At 48.6% G+C, this 19165-nt stretch overlaps 1 protein-coding gene across 1 annotated transcript; it reads left to right on the plus strand.

Moving 5' to 3' along the window:
* Positions 1–17333: 17333 nt before the first annotated feature.
* Mgat1 (alpha-1,3-mannosyl-glycoprotein 2-beta-N-acetylglucosaminyltransferase) lies at positions 17334–18969 on the plus strand. Its single transcript, XM_051168295.1, has one exon. It carries the CDS (start codon positions 17480–17482, stop codon positions 18821–18823), a length of 1344 nt encoding a protein of 447 aa, XP_051024252.1. The 5' UTR covers positions 17334–17479; the 3' UTR covers positions 18824–18969.
* Positions 18970–19165: the final 196 nt, after the last annotated feature.

Genomic DNA, 19165 nt, shown 5'->3' on the forward strand with positions numbered 1-19165 from the left:
TTTGAAGTAAAGGGTATGTACTTCTCTCAAGCCTGAGGTATTTTCCCTCAAGACTTAGCTGGTGATGAATACTGTCCCAAAGGATAGTGCTCTACACACCTCTTCACGTTAGCTTTTTTTTTTTTTAAGTTTGTCGTTTTATGAGAATAAATTTCCCCTCTTCACATGACCTAAAATATGCTTAAGGCAAACAATGTGTCTATTTCCGATGGTGTTCCTTGATTGGCTGGTCCTCTCCTACCTTCTCCCCTCTGTACTCTTCTACCACCCACGTAGAAAGTCAGTATTGGAAAAGTCAGTCTCCTGACTGAAGGCTTCAATTACCCACTGTACCACTAGAGCAACTCCTCTTTGGGCCAATCTAAGGACAGAAAGGAGCAAATGAACTTCATACTTTAAAGAGGTACAAATATAGCCAGAACTTATACAGATACAGAAACGTGTTTAAGAAATACTTTGCCTTCTCTATTATATCAGTCATAGTTAAAAGCTCCAAGAAGAGAGGCCAGGTCCTAGATAACAGGGAGTAAAAGTTCCAGTCTCTGTTTGCAAGTGGGAAAAACACTGCAAGTGCTTCCCCCCAAAACTCAGTATACACAGCACCTCAGCACTTCTGATTTCCGTCTGTGAACTCCCAAGAACTAAAGATATTTATAAGCTCCAGTTTTAAAAGGGTATCCACACTCATGTCCCATCTGTTCCTTATGAAAACTTCTGGCAAGGGAAAGGATAGGTTTCTGTAGCCTAGCTTGGTGAAAGGGAAACTGAATCTCTTGAACCCACAGAAAAGGATGACAGCATCTGAGCCTGCCAGTAAAATATTTATCAAATTGAACAAATAAATAGATGAGGGGTTTAAGGTACATAGGATGTCAATTCTTAAGAAATACATAATTTAATTAGGAAGAAATGTCCAAAGTGGAATAAATTAAAATCACAATTCAAGGATTAAGTAAGTTAGGATAAGACTCAAAAGGGTAAATATATCTTTCATGGGGAAATGAGGCAAGAAAGTGCTTTGCTTTCTAAGTGCACTTACATAGCCGTAATCCTGTCAAGGAGGGTGAAATTCTCACAATGCTGCTTAATATTTTGATTTTACTCAGATTTTTCATAGCATCTATAAAGTCTCTAACTTTACACCTTAGCTCTTGTGATGTCTAGTTTTGTCACATTTGTTTTACATCTGAAGTGTAAACACTAGTGAAATTAACTTTTTTATTTTTAACTACATAGACCATGAAAAAAAGGAAAGGAGGAAATTTAATAATTAGAAAATTCTATCCTCAACACCTGGAATTGCTGAAAGGTACTGATTTTAAAAAATGGTGCAATAACTAATGAATTGTACACAAAGAGAGAGGTTATGGAAAAGGAAGTCTCAGGAAGAAGGGATGACCAGGAAAAAGGAGGCTGTAAGTAAGTCAAACATGCTATTTGTCAGAATGTTTCTTTCTGAAACACAGTACAATAATTATGCTCACTGGTTCAATAGTGACATGAAGGTTATGGAAGTAATCAACCACTTTCTGATTGGATTTGAGAACACTCAGCTATAGTCATCTGCTCAAGAGCAAGCCAAGATCAGCAAGTATTCCAGCAGTGACGGGACTCAGTCAGGTGCAATTAAATGAACAGAAAGACAACGGAGGTGAGAGGAGGACATGTTGGATGGCACCCAGAAAGCGAAAGAGTTGGGGTGGACATATGATCAAGACACATTGTATACAGGTATGAAATTATCCAAGAATAAATAAAAAGCAGCCAAGCTAGTGCATGGAGACCAGGTGTGAAGGCACACACCTTCAATCCCAGAGGAGACAGGAGGGCCTCTGTGAGTTTGAGGATTTGGTTTACACAGTGAGCGCCGGGACAGCCAGAACTACATCGAGCCCTTATCTCAAAAAACAAAACAAAACAAAATTTACTGCATGGAAATATTTGTGAGCAAACCATAGGGGCAATTACAAACCCTATAAGCCCTTAGTACACAGACTGGGAAGTTCTAAACACACACCATGCTTTAGCTCTTTTTTTTTTTTTTTTTAATTTTAGTAGTTTATTCAGATTACAACTCAATTGTTATCCCATCTCTTGTATCTTCCCATTCCTCCCCTCCCCTCAGTCTAAGACCTAGGGGACCTCGTCCCCCACTATATGGTCATAAGCTATCAAGTCTCATCTTGGTAGCCTGGTTATTCTTTCTTTGAGTGCCATCAGGCCTCCCCGCCAAGGGGAGGGGGTCATGCTCTAGCTCTTAATGCTCACACCAAGTAAGGTGAGGGGCTTTCATCACTCTAAGTGTAGTTAGGAGAAAATGAGGTACAGGAAGGTCTAGCAACTTTTCCAAGTATCAGTATGTTGCTGGCAGAACTGGAATATCAGAATCCTTAGATTTAAAGAGCATTTATTATTATTATTATTATTATTATTATTATTGTTATTTTTTTTTGAGACAGGGTTTCTCTATGTAGCCTTGGCTGTTCTGGACTCCCTTTGTAGATCAGGCTGGCTTCAAACTAAAAGCAATCCATCTGCCTCTGCCTCCCTGAGTGCTGGGATTAAAGGTGTGTGCACCATGCCCAGCTCTAAAGGGTATTATGTATCCAGGAAAATCAACGCTGCAATTTGGAACTTTTAAGTCCAGTGCTCCAAATGATTTTTATTTTATGTGAGTGAATGTTTTGTTTGAATGCACAGAAGTGTACTGCATGCATGCCTGGTGGCCCAAAGGCCAGAAAAGGGCACAAGATTCTCTTAGACTGGAGTCCCAGATGATTTTAAGTCCCTATATGGATGCAGATAACTGAATTCAGGCCCTCTGTAAGAGTAGCAAGTATTCTTAACTGCGGAGCTCTCTCTCCAGCCTTGGGTAGGTTCTACCAAAACAGGTGGTAATTGATGGAGGCAAGACCGTGCGAGCAAGAGTCACGTACCAGGTCAGTTACCCCAACTGTTAATATTCAAGTCAGCTCTAATATCTCTGCAACCTTCGTTGCCTCGTCGCTCTAGATCCTATCTGGGTTCTGACCTGTGGATATTCAGTTACTAGCTATAACTCAGCACAGTGCATGTTCAGTAAACAGTAATCGAGCGCTTTCCATCCTTTTAGGAAGGTCCTACGTCAACCAGAGATGCAGTGGAAAATAGTAATGAATGAAATAAAACTTTTTCTGGCACTGCTGCTCAGGAAGCTCAGCTCACTAGCAGGTTTGTCAGAATAGGTCTTGTGATTACTGGCTGTTCGCATAAAGAGTGAGTAAAAGGCCTAGAAGGACCAGTGGCCTCAGAAGCCACTTCAACCAGGCCGTTGCTAGGCGACCTTCTGGCGAGAGGCTAGAGGCGGGGCAGCCTGCGCAGGTTCCGCCTCCACTTCCCGCCCAAATTCCTCCCCTCCGGGCAGTTTGGAGCGTCAAAGCGCGCGACCGAGCGAGAACCGGCTGAGCGTGCGCGCTACTTTTTGCGCCGCTCAGAATGACGCACGCTCCCGCTCTAGGCCCCAGTCTCCGCCCCGCCCCCCGGTGTAGAGCTCCCGCCCTGAGCCCCAGGCTACATCTTCACGGAGGGCTTCGGCAACGCCTCTTCCTCCACCTCGCGAACACTGTAGAACTGGCTCGAGCGTGCAGACCCACCTCCCATGCTCTCGTGGCTGCGGCGAATGGGCCGGATGTGGGGAGCCAGCGGTTGCTCAGGACCTACTTCCGGAGGACGGGCGGAAGTGGCTGCGGTGCCTGGTGGGAGGGGGGGAAAGGAGCGCGAGGGGAGGGCCGGGCCGCAGGGGGTCGAAGGGGGTGGGGCCTGCGTGGGGCTGGGACCTGGCCCTAGCCTGGATCTGGAGCCGGGAGGGCAGAGGCTCCTAGCTAGGACCGGATGGGCGGGGTCCAGGTAAGGAGCCGGTGCACTGAGGAACTGAGTCCTAGGCGTCTCAGAAGGGTGGGTTCTGAGTACAGGGAGGGTCTGGGTGTCACCGTGGCTTGAGAACGCTGGGCGCCGAGCGCGGGGCTCGGAAGGGAAGGGTGGGAGGAGTTAAGTTCTTGGCGTGTGGGGGTTGCCCTGTGTCTGCCACGCCCCTATAGGAAGAGGGGTCTGTGTGTGTGTGTGTGTGTGTGTGTGTGTGTGTGTGTGTGTGTGTGTGTGTATGTATGTACACTCACAGGGGGAGGGGGCAAAGGGAGGGCTCCCAAACTGAAAAATTGGGGCTACTACAGGCAGGACTCAGGCCTCAAATATTCCAGGAGGGTGCTTTCGGGAGTGGCCATGCGAAGGAGTTTGAAAGAAATTGGGAATTACATCCTGGCATAGTTTTGGCAACGGTGGGGGAGGTGAGCGTTGCAGGGAATGCCTGTTGAGAGGTGCTAGCGGCTAGGTCTGGGTAGGATTTAGTCCAGTTGACAGGAGGTAGGAGATTAAAACACTGACCACCCAGAGACGCTTGAGAGGTAGGATTAGTAAGTGGTGTTTTCAGAGAGCAGTGGGCCTGTTTTCTGCCTTTTTTTTTTTAGAAGACAGTTTTTCCATACTGACTACTTTCGCTAACATGTCTGTACTGAAAATAGGTGTGACACCAACACAGCTACACATGCTCAAAATGATGGCGTTACAGTATGTGCGTGAAGTACCCTATGTACTTTTTATACGAATTGTGCGGAGTAGTTAAGGAAGAGACTTTGTTGATTGAACATGGTAAAGGACTGTAGTAAATATGGACGTGTTAGAAATCCATTCGGGCATGTATTAGATGATAAGTGTCATAATGTTTAAATGTTCCACAGGTTCACACAGAAATCAGCCTCCTGGGCCATGTCGGGGTTAAAGCCTGTTTCTTCTCCTGAGCCCCAGCAGAGCACACGTGGACTAGCGGATGATTTCTCTTGCCTGAGCAAGAGAAGGCGCCATACCCTGAATCTGTCTACCACGAGCTTCTGAGTTTCAGAAGCCAGCTGGATGAAGGGATGTAACAGACACCTGGGAGGGACGCTGAAGTCAGCAGTGGGGGGGAGGGGCCTGGACACACCCCTTCCCCCCCAGACTCCTCCCCATCAGGGGCCACCGGGCCATGGACTTTGGACCTGGACAAGTGGCGAGAAGCTGTGCTTTGGTGGATCTGGATCTCAGTTTTGGAAATCGAGGATTAGGTGTGTGTGGGAGGGGGAGGGGGGGTTGATGATCTCCAGGAGAGCCACTGAAAGAAGAAAAGAAAGGTAAGGTTTCTATAACTTTCCTCTCTTTAGCGGGCCTTGTTGTTACTGTGTAAGAGATGCGAATGGGAGCAGCCTGGGATTGCTGCCATGTCGGAAGGCCTGGCACTTCCTTATGTCCTAATGAGAAACAGCCCTTATCCTGATGGAACACAAGAAGCTTCCCCCGGGGACCCCACTCCTTCAAGAGGCAGGGTTGCTGCTATCCCATGCCTCACTGAGGCTACAGTGCATAGCTGCGAAAGGTTTGTGAGTACTTGCAGCTGTGAGATTAGGTAGGCACGGTTAGGTCAAGGAGAGCCTGCAAGAAAAGCAGGCTTCGGGATGGCTTGCTGGATTAGTTACGTTTACAGGCCTTTCCTCCTGAGATAATAGGATTTCAGATCAGCCTGGGCTAAGGCTGAAATGGATGGCTCTGGCAGGAGCAGACTGCTCTGCTTTGGGACTCTAATAACAGAAGAAGAGTTCAAGAGAAGGGAGAGGAAATGGTTAGGTAACTTCCCAAATCGTCCCCCTTCCTTCTTCTCCAAGTCAGGAAGCTTAGGCCATGAAAGCATATGCGAACAACAGAGACAGAGTTTGGGTTTGGGGAACAGTAACGTTTGTTGTCTAGCTCAGACTCCTCCTGGTCAGTGTCCAACCTGAGAGATGTAAATTCTCTCTGTCCTGTCCTGTTCTCACACACTTCAGTCAGGTTGCTACTAGGAACAAATGGGATAACTTTGCATTTTCAAAGTACCCAGGGCCTTGAACATGTAAGAAGGCAACACTGACTTTACTTGATTTCTTGTTTACTTGATTTCTTCTTAACACATAGAAAAGCTCTGGATGAAAGTTCTGGCTTTTGTTTGTTTGTTTGTTTGTTTGTTTGTTTTTACCGAGTGAACATGCTGGTTAGAACCTTGGCAGACATATGAATTAAAGGCCTGCCTGGCATTTGCCTCCTCATGTTTTATAAAACTGAAGTCGAGGGATCCTGTCAGATACTGATTTGGCTCTAATGCTCTCCATTGAGCTTTGGGGGGAGAGGGAAGTTTCAAGTCTAAAGAGCTAGTGAAAAGACAGAAATCTATTTCTCGGAGTGAGGGCTGGGCCTTTTCTCCTCTGTCATATCCTAGTCTGTTCTTTCAGGTGACGTGTTTCCAAACTGACATCTCTTGGGCCTTTGCTTTCCGTTGTTCATAACCCAAGCACATTTGTACTTCTTTGTCTTTATACCTGCCTGCTTCTTCCTCGAAGGTTTTCTCTAAAGGTCAGTTTACTTATAATACCAAGGCGCCTGCTTTTCCTGAGGATACTAAAGACTGAAAAGGGGATGTGCAGTGTATGAGTTTGAGGCAGCATGTGTTGGTCAGGGCTAGCTAGAGGCATTTAGCCTGTCAGACAATTACAGAGGGACATCACACTCACTGAAGACAATGACTGGTCTTCCTGTCATAGGAGTTCCTGTCTTTCCTCAGTGGCCTGAAGGCTGGGCAGTCTGGCCCGAGCGAGTCCTCCTGGCTCTGTGTGCTTTCTCTTCTCTGAAGCTTGTCTTGGCCCCTTAGAGGCCAGTCTGCTATGTATGAGTCGCGGTGAGGCTGTGTCCCCTTCCCTTACTCCATTCAACAAACGCACGAATGCCATTCTTTGCTTACGCATGAGGATCCTGATTCCCTAGGGCAGTGCCTCCTGAGCTGCCTGTCGGTCGCGCTGTGTTCTTTCCTCATTGTACGGAGGTGTCCCTGCTGGCTGGTGAATGCCTATAGCACCCAAGGTACTGAGGACTTGTGCTGCCCTTATAGGGTTCTTGTCCTTCAACGTGTCCACTCTTACCCTGACTTCCCTCACTTTTTTTAAAAAAATATTTTTATTGAATGTTTATGATTTGCATGTCATGCACCAGAATCTCTATTCTCCCCCCAGTAAAATAAAACAAACAAACAAAAAGTCTTGTCACAGAAGCTGTAGTGTATCACGCAGTATAGCCTTCTGTCCACATATGTTTACTTTCAAATGTTTATTGCTACAAGTCATGGGTCTAGTTGGAGGCCCACCCTATCGTTACAGGATCCTCACTGGGACTGCTGTCGGATATGTCAAGGAGATTCTTAATCTTTGAATCCGCAGATCTGCTGCCCCCCACCCCGCCCCGCGCCCCTTGTCCTCAGGGCAGGGCCTGCTCTCCTGCTCCCGTGTCATCATGGCAGGGCCGGCTGTTATAGCAGGGCTGGCTCATCCGCTCCCGTGTCTTCAGGCCAGGGTCCCTCACTCTTTAAGGAAGAGAGTGGAGGTTATTTTTCTAGTTTGGGGAGGAGCTATGGAAGCCCTGCACAGGAAAAGCTCACCTAAGGGATATGGCTTATGGTGAAAGCACTTGTGCAGGTGAGTGCTGAGTGGTCTTCAGCATCAGACCCAACAAGGACTGTATGGGTTCTGCTGCAAACTGCCAGAGAGAGAAAGTCAGTGCCGGACAGCCTCCATGGTACGTCATTTCCTCTTTAATGTGGGATAGGGTCTTTCACATGCCAGAGCACTAACTCCCACATCTCCTGCTGACTCTTCTGCCACAGGTTTCTCTCACGCCTTCTCATGGGGTCACTAGCAGATTGCTAGGATTCCACACTCAAGTGTGCCAGACTGTTAGCCAGAACTAGTGATAAATTTAATGACACATTGTGTGGGCATTTTAAACTGAATTTACTTAGACCTTCCGTTAGTCTAAAAGGAGGTGCAGGTGGCTGATGAAGGATTTCAGAGGCATTGCTTAGTGGCCTGTTGCTAATGAGCTTCAGTTTATCACTAGGTGGTTTGGGACAGACATGTTAGGAGGAGTTAAAATAAAGGAAACTAAAACACTAGTTTAACACTTTGGTTTTGCTTCCTCTTACTGTTTCAAGCCAAAATCTGTCCCAAATTCAGGGCATGAATCCTTAACACACTGCAGACACTTTGAGGCATCTGGGCTGTAGTTTATGAGGGGTGATATCCTGGAAGTTTTTACCTTCTTTATTAGTTCTTTTTTGCTTCTTTTGTTTTGTTGTTAGGGTTCTCCCCCCCCCCCCCCCCCCCCCCCCCCCGTGGTAGTAGAGTGGGCAGGCAAGTGCACTACCTCGTTTACTTCTCTTGTTATCCCGCAACTACATCTTCCGGTTTTTCCATTTGCACCTAATCTGATGCTAGGCTCATCCCCAGTCTAGGCTCCCAGCTCTGTTTCTTCCTTTCCTCCCCAACGGAACCTCTGTAGAGTCCACGGCCTCAGGACTGATATGCTCCTGCTGCTTAGACCAGATGCTGGCTATCGTTCCTGTTTACAGACTCAACCCATCCCAGTTCTGAGCTGTCCCCTTTCATGGGGGACGGGTAGCCTTCCTGCATTGTGGGATCATCTTGTGAGCCTTGTAATTTAAAGTACTGCAGAGATGGACGAGGTGGGGAGTTACTGTCTTCTCCTGACCTGCTTCCTGTCTACCTGCCTTAGAAGGGAAATCCATCTGCATGGCCTGGGCTGCTGGGGCTTCTGTAGCCTCAGTACCCATTATGTATGTGTTTTTTCCAGGATAGTGATTTGAGCTCCTTATATTTTGGATATCTATGGACCAGTTTCCCAACTTTCTCCACTTCTCAGGAACTTGGTCATTTTTCTTCACATTGTGGCACTTTGTGTGTGGGGGCCTTTGTAAGTCCCTTAATTTCTTTTTATGGGAAGTAAAAAGAGGACCAAGGGGTAGAAACGGGGGCATTCTCTCAGCATATGCATGGGTTTGGGTTTCCTGTTACAGTTGCAGCCAGCTAAACTGGAAATGGTGGGCACACACATCCCACACCCACACGCAGTCACTTCACTGCTGTGTCAGCCCTTCCCTCTACCTCAGGGCAGGACTCCAGCTGCTGCTGACAAGTTCCCTCTGCGGCCCCACTGTGTTCCTGTCACGTGGGCCCACAGCGGTCTCAGCAGTAGTTCTCAAGGCCATGTGGGTGCCAGGTTTGGAAACTGGGATGCCTAAATCTAAAATCTGGCCAAGACCCAGAGCTTCAGAATTCTCTGTAGCATGGGGGTAGCTGTGCTCTGCAGAGGTGCTGGGAGGGTGTACAGAGAGATCAAGAGAGCAGGCTTGGATGGCTAGTGACTCCTTACAATTTTGTTTTAACTCCTCACCAGCCCACAGGACCCTTAAGACACTCGCTACTTTCTGCATAATTACCACTGTCACTGTCATGTAGGAACAAGTTAGTGACCAGAATCCCTCAGTCAGCACATATCCAAGAGTCCTGGGTAGCTTGGGCCCTGGAATACTGAAGTCTGTAGGTAGGAGGGTCCAAGGTTAGTGTAACAAGTAATCAAACGGCAGTGTCCTTTGAAAAGTCACCCGCTGGGCAGCCTGTGGCTTCAGCCTTAAGTGAAAGATCTGGGTGGTAGGAGCCAAGGCTTATGCAAAGGGTCATGCAGGGCAGGATGTGGGAAGGAGTGAGGCTGTGGTACAGAGGTGAGTGGACCGCCGCGATTCCGACACCTCTCTGAATCCAGAAAGGCCCGGCAGTGAGATCTGGCTGGCTCTCAGTAGCCTGTTGCAGGGCTCAGATCTCAGACACAGTTTGTGCTACGGGGCCACTGCTGACACCTAAGTCAGCACCCGAAGCTCTCTCAGACTGCTTGAGTCGCTGATTGAGGTATTCCTTGCTGAGCACGCCATGTCTGTTCCCTTGGGTACTGATGAGTCGTCCCTGTCTCTGTCCCCGCCCAGCTCCTTCCAGGTTTCTTTTTCTGAAAACAGGAAGGAATAAATTCGGGCATTTCCATGCCCCTCTGCCATTCACTATTAGGGTTGCTACAAAAACCTGTGGTTGATTCATTGCTTCTTAGGGCTTAGGTTCTACCCTGTGCACAGGCCTTACTCTGGTTTCCCCACCTGTAAAGGAAAAAAAAAAAAAAAAGATTTGAAATAGCTGGTTCTCAGCCGCCTTGGGCAGCAGGTGTTTCCTCCTTAGCTTCCTTTTTGATACTCTCTTCTTGTTGCTTGCCCACTCTCACCCTTCCCTTGTTTTTTTCCAATTCATACTCTGCAACCTCCCTGGTTTAGGTATAGGGAATGGTTCCCAGGTTCTTAGTGTCGTGTTTGGTGAAAGTTCTACCTGCCAAGGGAACGCTTCACACACAACCAAGTCCCGCACCCCTCGAAGTCGCTGAAGCTCTAGACTCGCTGGGCTGCACAAGGAACGCTCTTGAGCAAAGTCTGTACTAGACAAGGCTGAGGGTATAAGGGGGATCGACATCTACATTGGAAATTGAGACCTGGATGAGGAAAGGGTCCCAGACAAACATCTCTCCTACCACTCCTTTCCGAAGTTGGGGGACCTGCGAAAACCCGCTCTTTAGTTCTTATCCGGTGAACGGGAAGTCAGCAAAAGAGGAAGGCCCCCCAGAAGGAGGGGCCAGCGTGGACTCGCCCGTGGCAGGGCGGAGACCAACCGAGGGGCCTGGGGGCTGGGAGAGCGCCGCCCCGCCCTCCCGGGGAAGGGCCACATTGCCGGCTGGCAGGGCCCGGCGGGCGCAGCAGGAAGGTAGACCTGACGGGACGAGGCCGCGCCAGCGCTGGCACTGGCTGGTCCCGGGCGAGCCTGGTTCCAGACCGGGAGAGTTGGAAGAATCTGGTGAGCTGGGCCAGGGTACGCCGGCGTCCTGAGCCCTGGGGTTTGTCCTAGGAAGGCAAGGAGCCTGGCGGAGCGAGGCCGCGCAGCCAGAGAAGTCGGGTCTGAGTCCCGAGTGTGCCCGAAAGCCGGGGCTGTTGGGGCAGAGAGAGTGGCGGGCCCACCGGGGCCGCGCAGCGCGCAGTCTCCCCCGCGCGGGCAAGTGGAAACTTAGCGCTCAGCCGCAGGATTCCCGGCCTTCAGCTGCTGGAGGGAGGGCGGCTTCTCCCGGAGGGGGCTGTTGTGAAACTCCGCTGCAGGGCACCGAGGGTGCGGGCGGGAGAGATGTGGGGTCGCCCTAGGGAGTTGGGGACTGGACTGGAAAGTGGGCTTTCTCCAAGCCTCACCCCCGTGTCCAGGCTTCATAAGTTACTAAGGCTTGTTTTTACTCAGCCACAAGGAAATTTTGACTCAATGTTGAAATATGTAAATTGGCAAGAAAACTTTTTTCCTAGCCTCATTGCTAATGTGTTTGGAAGAGGAGACCTCCAAGAGGCGCAAAGCGCTCTCCCATCCCCACCCCCCATTTTACAAAACGTGGTGCAGAAGGATTGTGGTCCACCCAGTCAGTGTCTATGGACGAGTGGCCATAGGCTGAAGCTTCGTTTTTGTTAACCGGTGCTACTGTCGTGGCTTTCGTGCTTGCCCAGCCTTATTGTGTGTTCTTTTTAATACTATTTAGACTAGGGCGTTCTTGATCCTGAGTCTTGCCTTTTCCAGCCACTACTACTCGATCTTTTAGTGTGGAGAGTCCTAGTAATGACGCTATTGCACACCCCTGCTTCAGTTTCTCAAACTCCCCGGCATGTGCAACAGGTTAGACACATTTTCCTCTTAGGGCGTTAGGGAACTGTTGTTCTCATAAAGACATCCAGGACCTTGGAGATGACCAAAGTCAACTTGTCTATTACATCAAGTAACTGCTTAAGGGTTTTACCTGGCTTTGTTGTTGCCTCGCTGTGGGGCTTCCCTGCTTATTTTCTATACCCTTGAATTATTTAGCATAGCTCTTCTGACTCCTTTTCGGCTCCTCCTTCCTGGAGCCTGGACCATCATACAGAGTATTACAACAAGGAAGTAGCTCACTTAGTCAGCCATTACCTGTGCCGTGTTGCATGTGCTCTGGATTTGTTTTAAGCTGTGCTTGTTCTCACAGTGGGCAAAGAAGAACCAGGAGGGGCAGCTCATTAAGGCTCCTTCCATCTCCAGGGCTAGGGGCAACATTTGCTTTCCTGCCGGGGAAGTTGACTATTGGCTGTTTACTTGTTGCTGCAGAAGTACCTTTGTTAGAGGGGCAAGCATGGAATCAGGTTTCTCAGGGGCTAGATATGATGGTGCAGGCTTGTCATACAGAACTCGGCAGGCTGAGGCAGGAGGATCATCAGCTGTAGGCAGGCTTTGGATACTTACTCCCTCTTTAAAAAAAAAAAAAAGTGTTAGCCGGGATCTGCTCTTAGGCAGATGAAGATATAGGCCCCACAGGGATTGGCAAGACTTGCCCAGAGCCACCTGGCATCTGACTGAACCTTCAGTGTGCTGAGGCTCTGTTCTCACCAGGGTGCAAATGTACGTGGTGGTGTGGGCTAACCTGCTAATTTTCCCACAGGAAGAATGAAAGCCAGGTTTGAGTGTGTGCCTTACAGGCATGTCTCATAAACGATGATATCAAGAACTGGGGTTAGGGTTGATGGATATTCTATTTTTAAATGGAAAATACTACAAACTGTTTTCTCGAATGACTTGTTCATAAATATCCCACTTAACATGTTGTTATAATTCAACTCTCTCCTCTTCCCATGCGTGGGGTTTTCCATTTTCATCTAAAAAAAAAAAAATTATGTGTATACATGTTTTTCCTGTATGTGTGTTTATGCACCGCTGTGTGTCTGGTACTTTCAAAGGCCTGAAGAAGGTGTCAAGAGCCCCTGGAATTGGAGTTACCTAGAGTACTCCTACCTGGGCCTATAGAAGAGCAGCCAGTGCTCTTAACTACTGAGCAGCCACATTTATTTTATTTTAAAAAATTTTTTATCTCAACTATAGTAGGGTCCAGTAGTTTCCTTGGGAATTGAGTAAAGCAAAAGTGATCCAAGACCACATAAAGAAAAGGTTTTAACTGTTCCCTTTCTTGGAGCACTTCCTTCCCTTTGGAGCCCAGCCACTGTGTCCATAGGAAGCCTGGGCCACACGTGTCCCAGCCAGCTCTCCACAAATCCAACCCGCCCTCCCCCGCCCCCAACCCCAGTTAACACCAACATCAGACTCAGCATTTGAGGCTTCCTGCCTGAAGTCCTGACATAAAGCAGAGGCAGGCCCTTCCCTCTGTGCCCCATTTTCTAAATTCTTCAGCTATTGATACTGGGCGAGGGAGTAAATGATTGTCACAGTTTAAAGTCAATAAATTTTGAAGTAGTTTGTTATTGCCAAAACAATACAGATAAAAAAGGGTGTGAGTAGAGCAGTGTTCAACATTTGGGCCGGGGACCAGAGTACAGCAGGTGGGAGGGGCACCGGCCCTGCTTCTCGGGTCCTCCTTTCCGTTTCCTCCCTGTTTCAAGCACTGACTGGTGCCCTGAATCACTCCTAACCCAGTGGGCTTTCGTGTTACAGTCATGCAGCTGGTTCCCTTTCATACTTAGTGGTTGATTCCGGCAGTCAGCTGGAACATTAGGTGACCGCATCCGCTGGGATACCTTCAGTGGCTTGTCTAGCTATGTGGCCTGGGACTTCGCCCTGAACTTCCAGCATGTCTCCCACCTCTGCCTCCTGATGCTGAGGTTACAGGTTTGCTCCATCGTGCTCAGCTGTCTTGTCATTTAGGAACTGCTTACAGGCATCCACGGTCTCACCTCTTCTGGAGTCACAGGTCTCCTCAGAATCAAAGAGAGGGACTGTGGATGCCCCTATGGAGGAGAGAATAGCCATCATTCTGAATAAAAAGCTTAGAGGAGGGGAGATGCGGCAGTCATCTGTGGAAGGCGCAGTTCTTTGCTTTTGCTGCTGTTTTGATCTCTATTCTCTCTGGTTTAGTTAATACTACGAATATCTTCCATGTAAGTTCTCAAGCTTCATACCTGCACCAAGCAGGTGGAGAGGACATAGAGCCTCTTTTCCTAAGGAATGAGGTAAGAGCTGAGGAAGGCATGCTCTCAGAGTCTGCTACAACACAGAGAGAGTGCAGTGGAGGACTCGTCATGGGGGCTTGGTTGTATCTGGGATGTTACAGGCCTAAAGGATGGCAGTGTTGTTAGGTGAGGTAGGGTAACAACATTTCAGGAGCAGAGACACAACAGTGTACAAAAGTAGTTACTGGGGAAATAAGTAGCTTTCTGAGGCTATTGTATGGGATCCATGTCATTAACGGTTGGAAACGAGATTACAAAAGGATGAAAATCAGTTGTTGTGAAGCCCATTTCTGTCAGACTAAGAAGTTTTAATTTCCCCCTGTGGGCAGTAGCACCTTCTGATGGCTTTTAATATTTAACGTGTCCAAGATTACCTTGCTGCCGGAGGTTGTGTCACTGGTAGATCAGGTCAGCTGGGGGCCTACATCAGGGGTTTGAGCTTAAAACAATATTCACAATAGAGAAAGAATTCAGGGGAAAGCACTTAAGGGTGTGAAATGAGAACTGGCAGTGAGTGGGTAACTATTTGAACCCCTGGCATAAGTCTGAAGCTTATAAGGCGGGCTGTGTTTTCTGAGGTTAGACTAGCATGTAGTGGGAGGGAGCTCGTGAGCCCCCACCCCTAGCTGATGCGCTCCTGTAGGTCGGCCATGTTCCAGTGGATGGCTCCACACCCATGAGTATATGGCTGGCACAAATTGGAGTGCAGAGCAAGAGGACAGTGAAGGCGGGGGGGGGGGGAGAGGTGGGGAAAGGGAGAGAGAGAATGATCAAAATACATTGTATGAAGTTCTCAAAGAAAACATTGATTGGTGCATTTACTCTGTTTAAAATCTGAACAGTGCACCGCGACCACCATGTTTATTTCTGTAGCAAAATATAAGTAGACACCAAGCGGGATGGAGATGATACATAGCCTCACATTAGCACCCCTGTCCCAGAAGACAGAGGTCACGTTAATGAAGTCCCATCGCTTTCTTTCTCTCATCCTTCTGTTTTAAAGACGGTTTCCTACTTAGTCACCTATCTAGAAAGCAGGAAATTGGGGGATAGCCTGAGATCCTGGCCATTGGAATTCAGGGTCAGTTTCAGCATTGATTGACTACATTGTGAAGGGCAGTGAAGGAGAGCTAGCAACTGGTACATCTCTTAACTCTCCCAAGAAAGTTGTGTGACCAAGTAGGGTTGTAATGCTGCAGCTGAGTGGAAGTGGCCCAAGGTTTCTGCTGAGAGGGCATTCTGGAGTTGTGGGGGTAGTGGAGGAAGACCAGTGGAGGCTGGGTGGACCGGACTCGGCTCACAGGGCTGCAGAGAGCAAGCAGATCTGGGAGTCAAGGGTTTGGCTAGGATGGAGAACGGGGTCTAAGCGCAGAGGCAGGTCAGCGAGAGCGTGGCCTATCTTGTGTCCTGGCCCCTTCCAGGAGCCTGCAGGAGCCAGTGTGGGAATGAGGTTCTGGCTGATGCAGTCCATGTTGCCTTATTTTATTAAGAAATTTTATTTGGAAGTAGTAAAAAGACTTTTCAACATAGAAATGCCCTTCAGAGTGACAGCTGTTACTAGTGTTTTGCTCCGTTCACCTTGTGTGTCTGTGGTATTTTCTGTTCTGAACTACTTGAGGGCATCTTTGGTCAGTGTGTATTCCCAGAGAATTGGGAGGTTCTCTCTTACAATGCTCGGTAGCCATCAGCTGTTATGTAGGCTTTAGCTGACTATCTGCATCCAGCTTTACTTTGTATGTGCTTAGTGTATTACTTTTTTTTTTTTTAGATTTATTTTTTACATTTTGTGTGTATGAGTGTTTTGCCTTCTTGCATGCATGCATTCATGGTATCTTTGAAGGTTAGAAAGTGTCAAATCCCCTGGAACTGGAGTTGTAGATGGTTGTGAGCCACCTTATGTACTGGATCAAATATTTTGCTTTTGTGGATGTTAAATAAGATTTTTTATTTCTATTACTTCTAGTTAGTTATTATCCGTGGCTGTGAGTGCTGTTGCAGGCTAGCTGTTTTTACTGTGGATTGCTGTTTTACTATTCTAGAAACCCTCAGTATTAGCAAACATGTTTTTACTTCATCCTGCAGTTATTTCATTTAGTTTAACATATAGGCTGATAAATAATTATGAGATTGTGGGCAGCATGACTTTTAAAAAGTACACTCCTTTAATCCCGACACTTGGGAGGCAGAGGCAGGGGGATCTTTGTCAGTTCGAGGCCAGCCTGGTCTACGAAGTGAGTCCAGGACAGTCAGGGCTACCCAGAGAAACAAAACAAAACAAAATCAACAGACTATCCTACAGACGCGTGGCTCCAGCATTAGTTGGACGCTCCTACTAACTGTCCTACAGACACGTGGCTCCAGCCTTGGTTGGACGCTCCCTCTCTAGCTCCCCCCTCATTCCTTCCTGGCTCTCTGGCTCCTTCCCCTTCTCTAATAATCCAGATCTCTTCTTTCTTTTCTCTCTTTTTTTTTAACCTTTTTATTGTTGTTTTGTTTTTCAAGATAGGGTTTCTCTGTGTAGCCATGGCTGTTCTAGAGCTTGCTCTGTAGACCAGGCTCGTTTCTCTGTAATCCCTGAGTGCTGGAATTAAAGGTGTGCATCATCACACCGGCCCCTCTCCTACTTTCAAGTTGTTGTTTTGTTGTTCATTAGCATAATGAGAGAAAATGTGGTTTTTGGCTTTTTTTCTTCGTGTCTGGCTTTTGTATAACATGGTGACCCTCAGTTCCACAGACAGGATTGTGTTCTTTCTGGCCGATAGTGCTCCATTGTATATCTGGACCACATTTTGTGTTACCCATTAATCTGCCACCAATGCCGAAGCTGATCCCATGCCTTGGACATGGTGGGCAGTGCCTCGGTAACTGGGAGTGTTGTGGGCAGCCCAGCTTTACTTCTGACACCGTTGGATCAAATAAAATAACCCAGACACAGTAAGGCAAACATTTTCTCTTGTTTTTTTTCCTTACTAAGTCAATTATGATAATGATTTTTAAAGACAGTTTGACTTGAGGAATGGGGGTTAAATGGTCTCACCTCTCACTCCTTCTGAACTAGACCTGATGAAAGACAGACAATGAAATCTGTCTGGAACAAACCAGGAGGTGGGGTTTTTCCTTTTATTTTCTTATTTCTCAATTCGGTTCCACTAATATCATTCTCTGCCTCCTTATCGGTTACATTGCTTTTCTGAAGACTCATTAGCTCATTCTGAAGTGGTGGAGCATGTCAACCTAATATCCTGCAGTCATCTGTCTTCCTTCCCTGCCTCCTCAGTTCCTCGTCTGTGCCCATCCTCTCCTCTCTAGCATGTGGAATTATCTGTACTTGACATAACAGGTGGTTTTCTTTCTCCTTCCTTAGGTACATGGCCTCTTCCTACTCTCAACCTAGAAGAATAAACCCTTAGACTGTGGTGGAATTGAGCCAGGCAAGCCAAAGGCAGCCTTGAGCCCGCCCCTTGCCTGCCCTCCCCTGCGGGGGCCAGAATGCTGAAGAAGCAGTCTGCAGGGCTTGTGCTTTGGGGTGCTATCATCTTTGTGGGCTGGAATGCCTTGCTGCTCCTCTTCTTCTGGACACGCCCAGCACCTGGCAGGCCACCCTCAGACAGCATTCTTGATGATGACCCTGCCAGCCTCACCCGTGAGGTGATCCGCCTGGCTGAGGACGCTGAGGTGGAGTTGGAGCGGCAGCGGGGTCTGTTGCAGCAAATCAGGGAGCATCATGCTTTGTGGAACCAGAAGTGGAGGGTGCCTACTGTGGGGCCTCCAGTCTGGCCCCGTGTGCCTGTAACCCCCTCAGCAGCTGTGATCCCCATCCTGGTCATCGCCTGTGACCGCAGCACTGTCCGCCGCTGCTTGGATAAGTTGTTGCACTATCGGCCTTCAGCTGAGCGTTTCCCCATCATTGTCAGCCAGGACTGTGGACATGAAGAGACAGCTCAGGTCATTGCTTCTTACGGCAGCACAGTCACACACATCCGGCAGCCAGACCTGAGTAACATCGCCGTGCAGCCGGACCACCGCAAATTCCAGGGTTACTACAAGATCGCCAGGCACTACCGCTGGGCACTGGGCCAGATCTTCAACAAGTTCAAGTTCCCAGCCGCTGTGGTCGTGGAGGATGATCTGGAGGTGGCACCAGACTTCTTTGAGTACTTCCAGGCCACCTATCCACTGCTGAGAACAGACCCCTCCCTGTGGTGTGTGTCTGCCTGGAATGACAACGGCAAGGAGCAGATGGTAGACTCAAGCAAGCCTGAGCTGCTCTATCGAACAGACTTTTTTCCTGGCCTTGGATGGCTGCTATTGGCCGATCTGTGGGCAGAGCTGGAGCCCAAGTGGCCCAAGGCCTTCTGGGATGACTGGATGCGCAGACCTGAGCAGCGGAAGGGACGGGCCTGTATTCGTCCAGAAATTTCGAGAACGATGACCTTTGGCCGCAAGGGTGTGAGCCATGGGCAGTTCTTTGACCAGCATCTTAAGTTCATCAAGCTGAACCAGCAGTTCGTTTCCTTCACCCAGCTGGACTTGTCGTACCTGCAGCGGGAGGCCTATGACCGCGATTTCCTTGCCCGTGTCTATGGTGCCCCCCAGCTACCGGTGGAGAAAGTGAGGACCAATGAGCGGAAGGACCTGGGGGAGGTACGGGTACAGTACACTAGCAGAGACAGCTTCAAGGCCTTTGCTAAGGCCCTGGGTGTCATGGATGACCTCAAGTCTGGTGTCCCCAGGGCGGGCTACCGTGGCATTGTCACTTTCCAGTTTCGCGGCCGACGTGTCTACCTGGCACCCCCACAGACCTGGGATGGCTATGATCCTAGCTGGAATTAGCAGCACCTGCCTTTCCCTGCTGGGTCTCCTTGCCATATGAGCTGAGCCAGGCCTACAGTCCTGGGCTGCGCCATCTGTCAGTGTTTCCCTCTGGGGTCTCTGTATCTGCCCCTCACCTCCCCCCAGTGGCATTCTAGTGCACAAGTCATAAGCTGAGGGCTATGCTCCTATTGTCAGGGCAGTCAGATCACAAGTATTGCGTGGTGTGTTGGGGGGTATTGAACAAGAAACCACTGTGTGGTATGGGAGCGTTGGGCTTGTTGGGGCCAGGCTCCTAGTGTCCTGAGTTCTCTCCAAGGGTATCTGCAGAGAGCTTGGCAACTCCAGCTCTCCTGACTAGGC

This window comes from Acomys russatus, chromosome 25 (genome assembly GCF_903995435.1).
Source record: "Acomys russatus chromosome 25, mAcoRus1.1, whole genome shotgun sequence".
Taxonomy (NCBI): domain Eukaryota; kingdom Metazoa; phylum Chordata; class Mammalia; order Rodentia; family Muridae; genus Acomys; species Acomys russatus.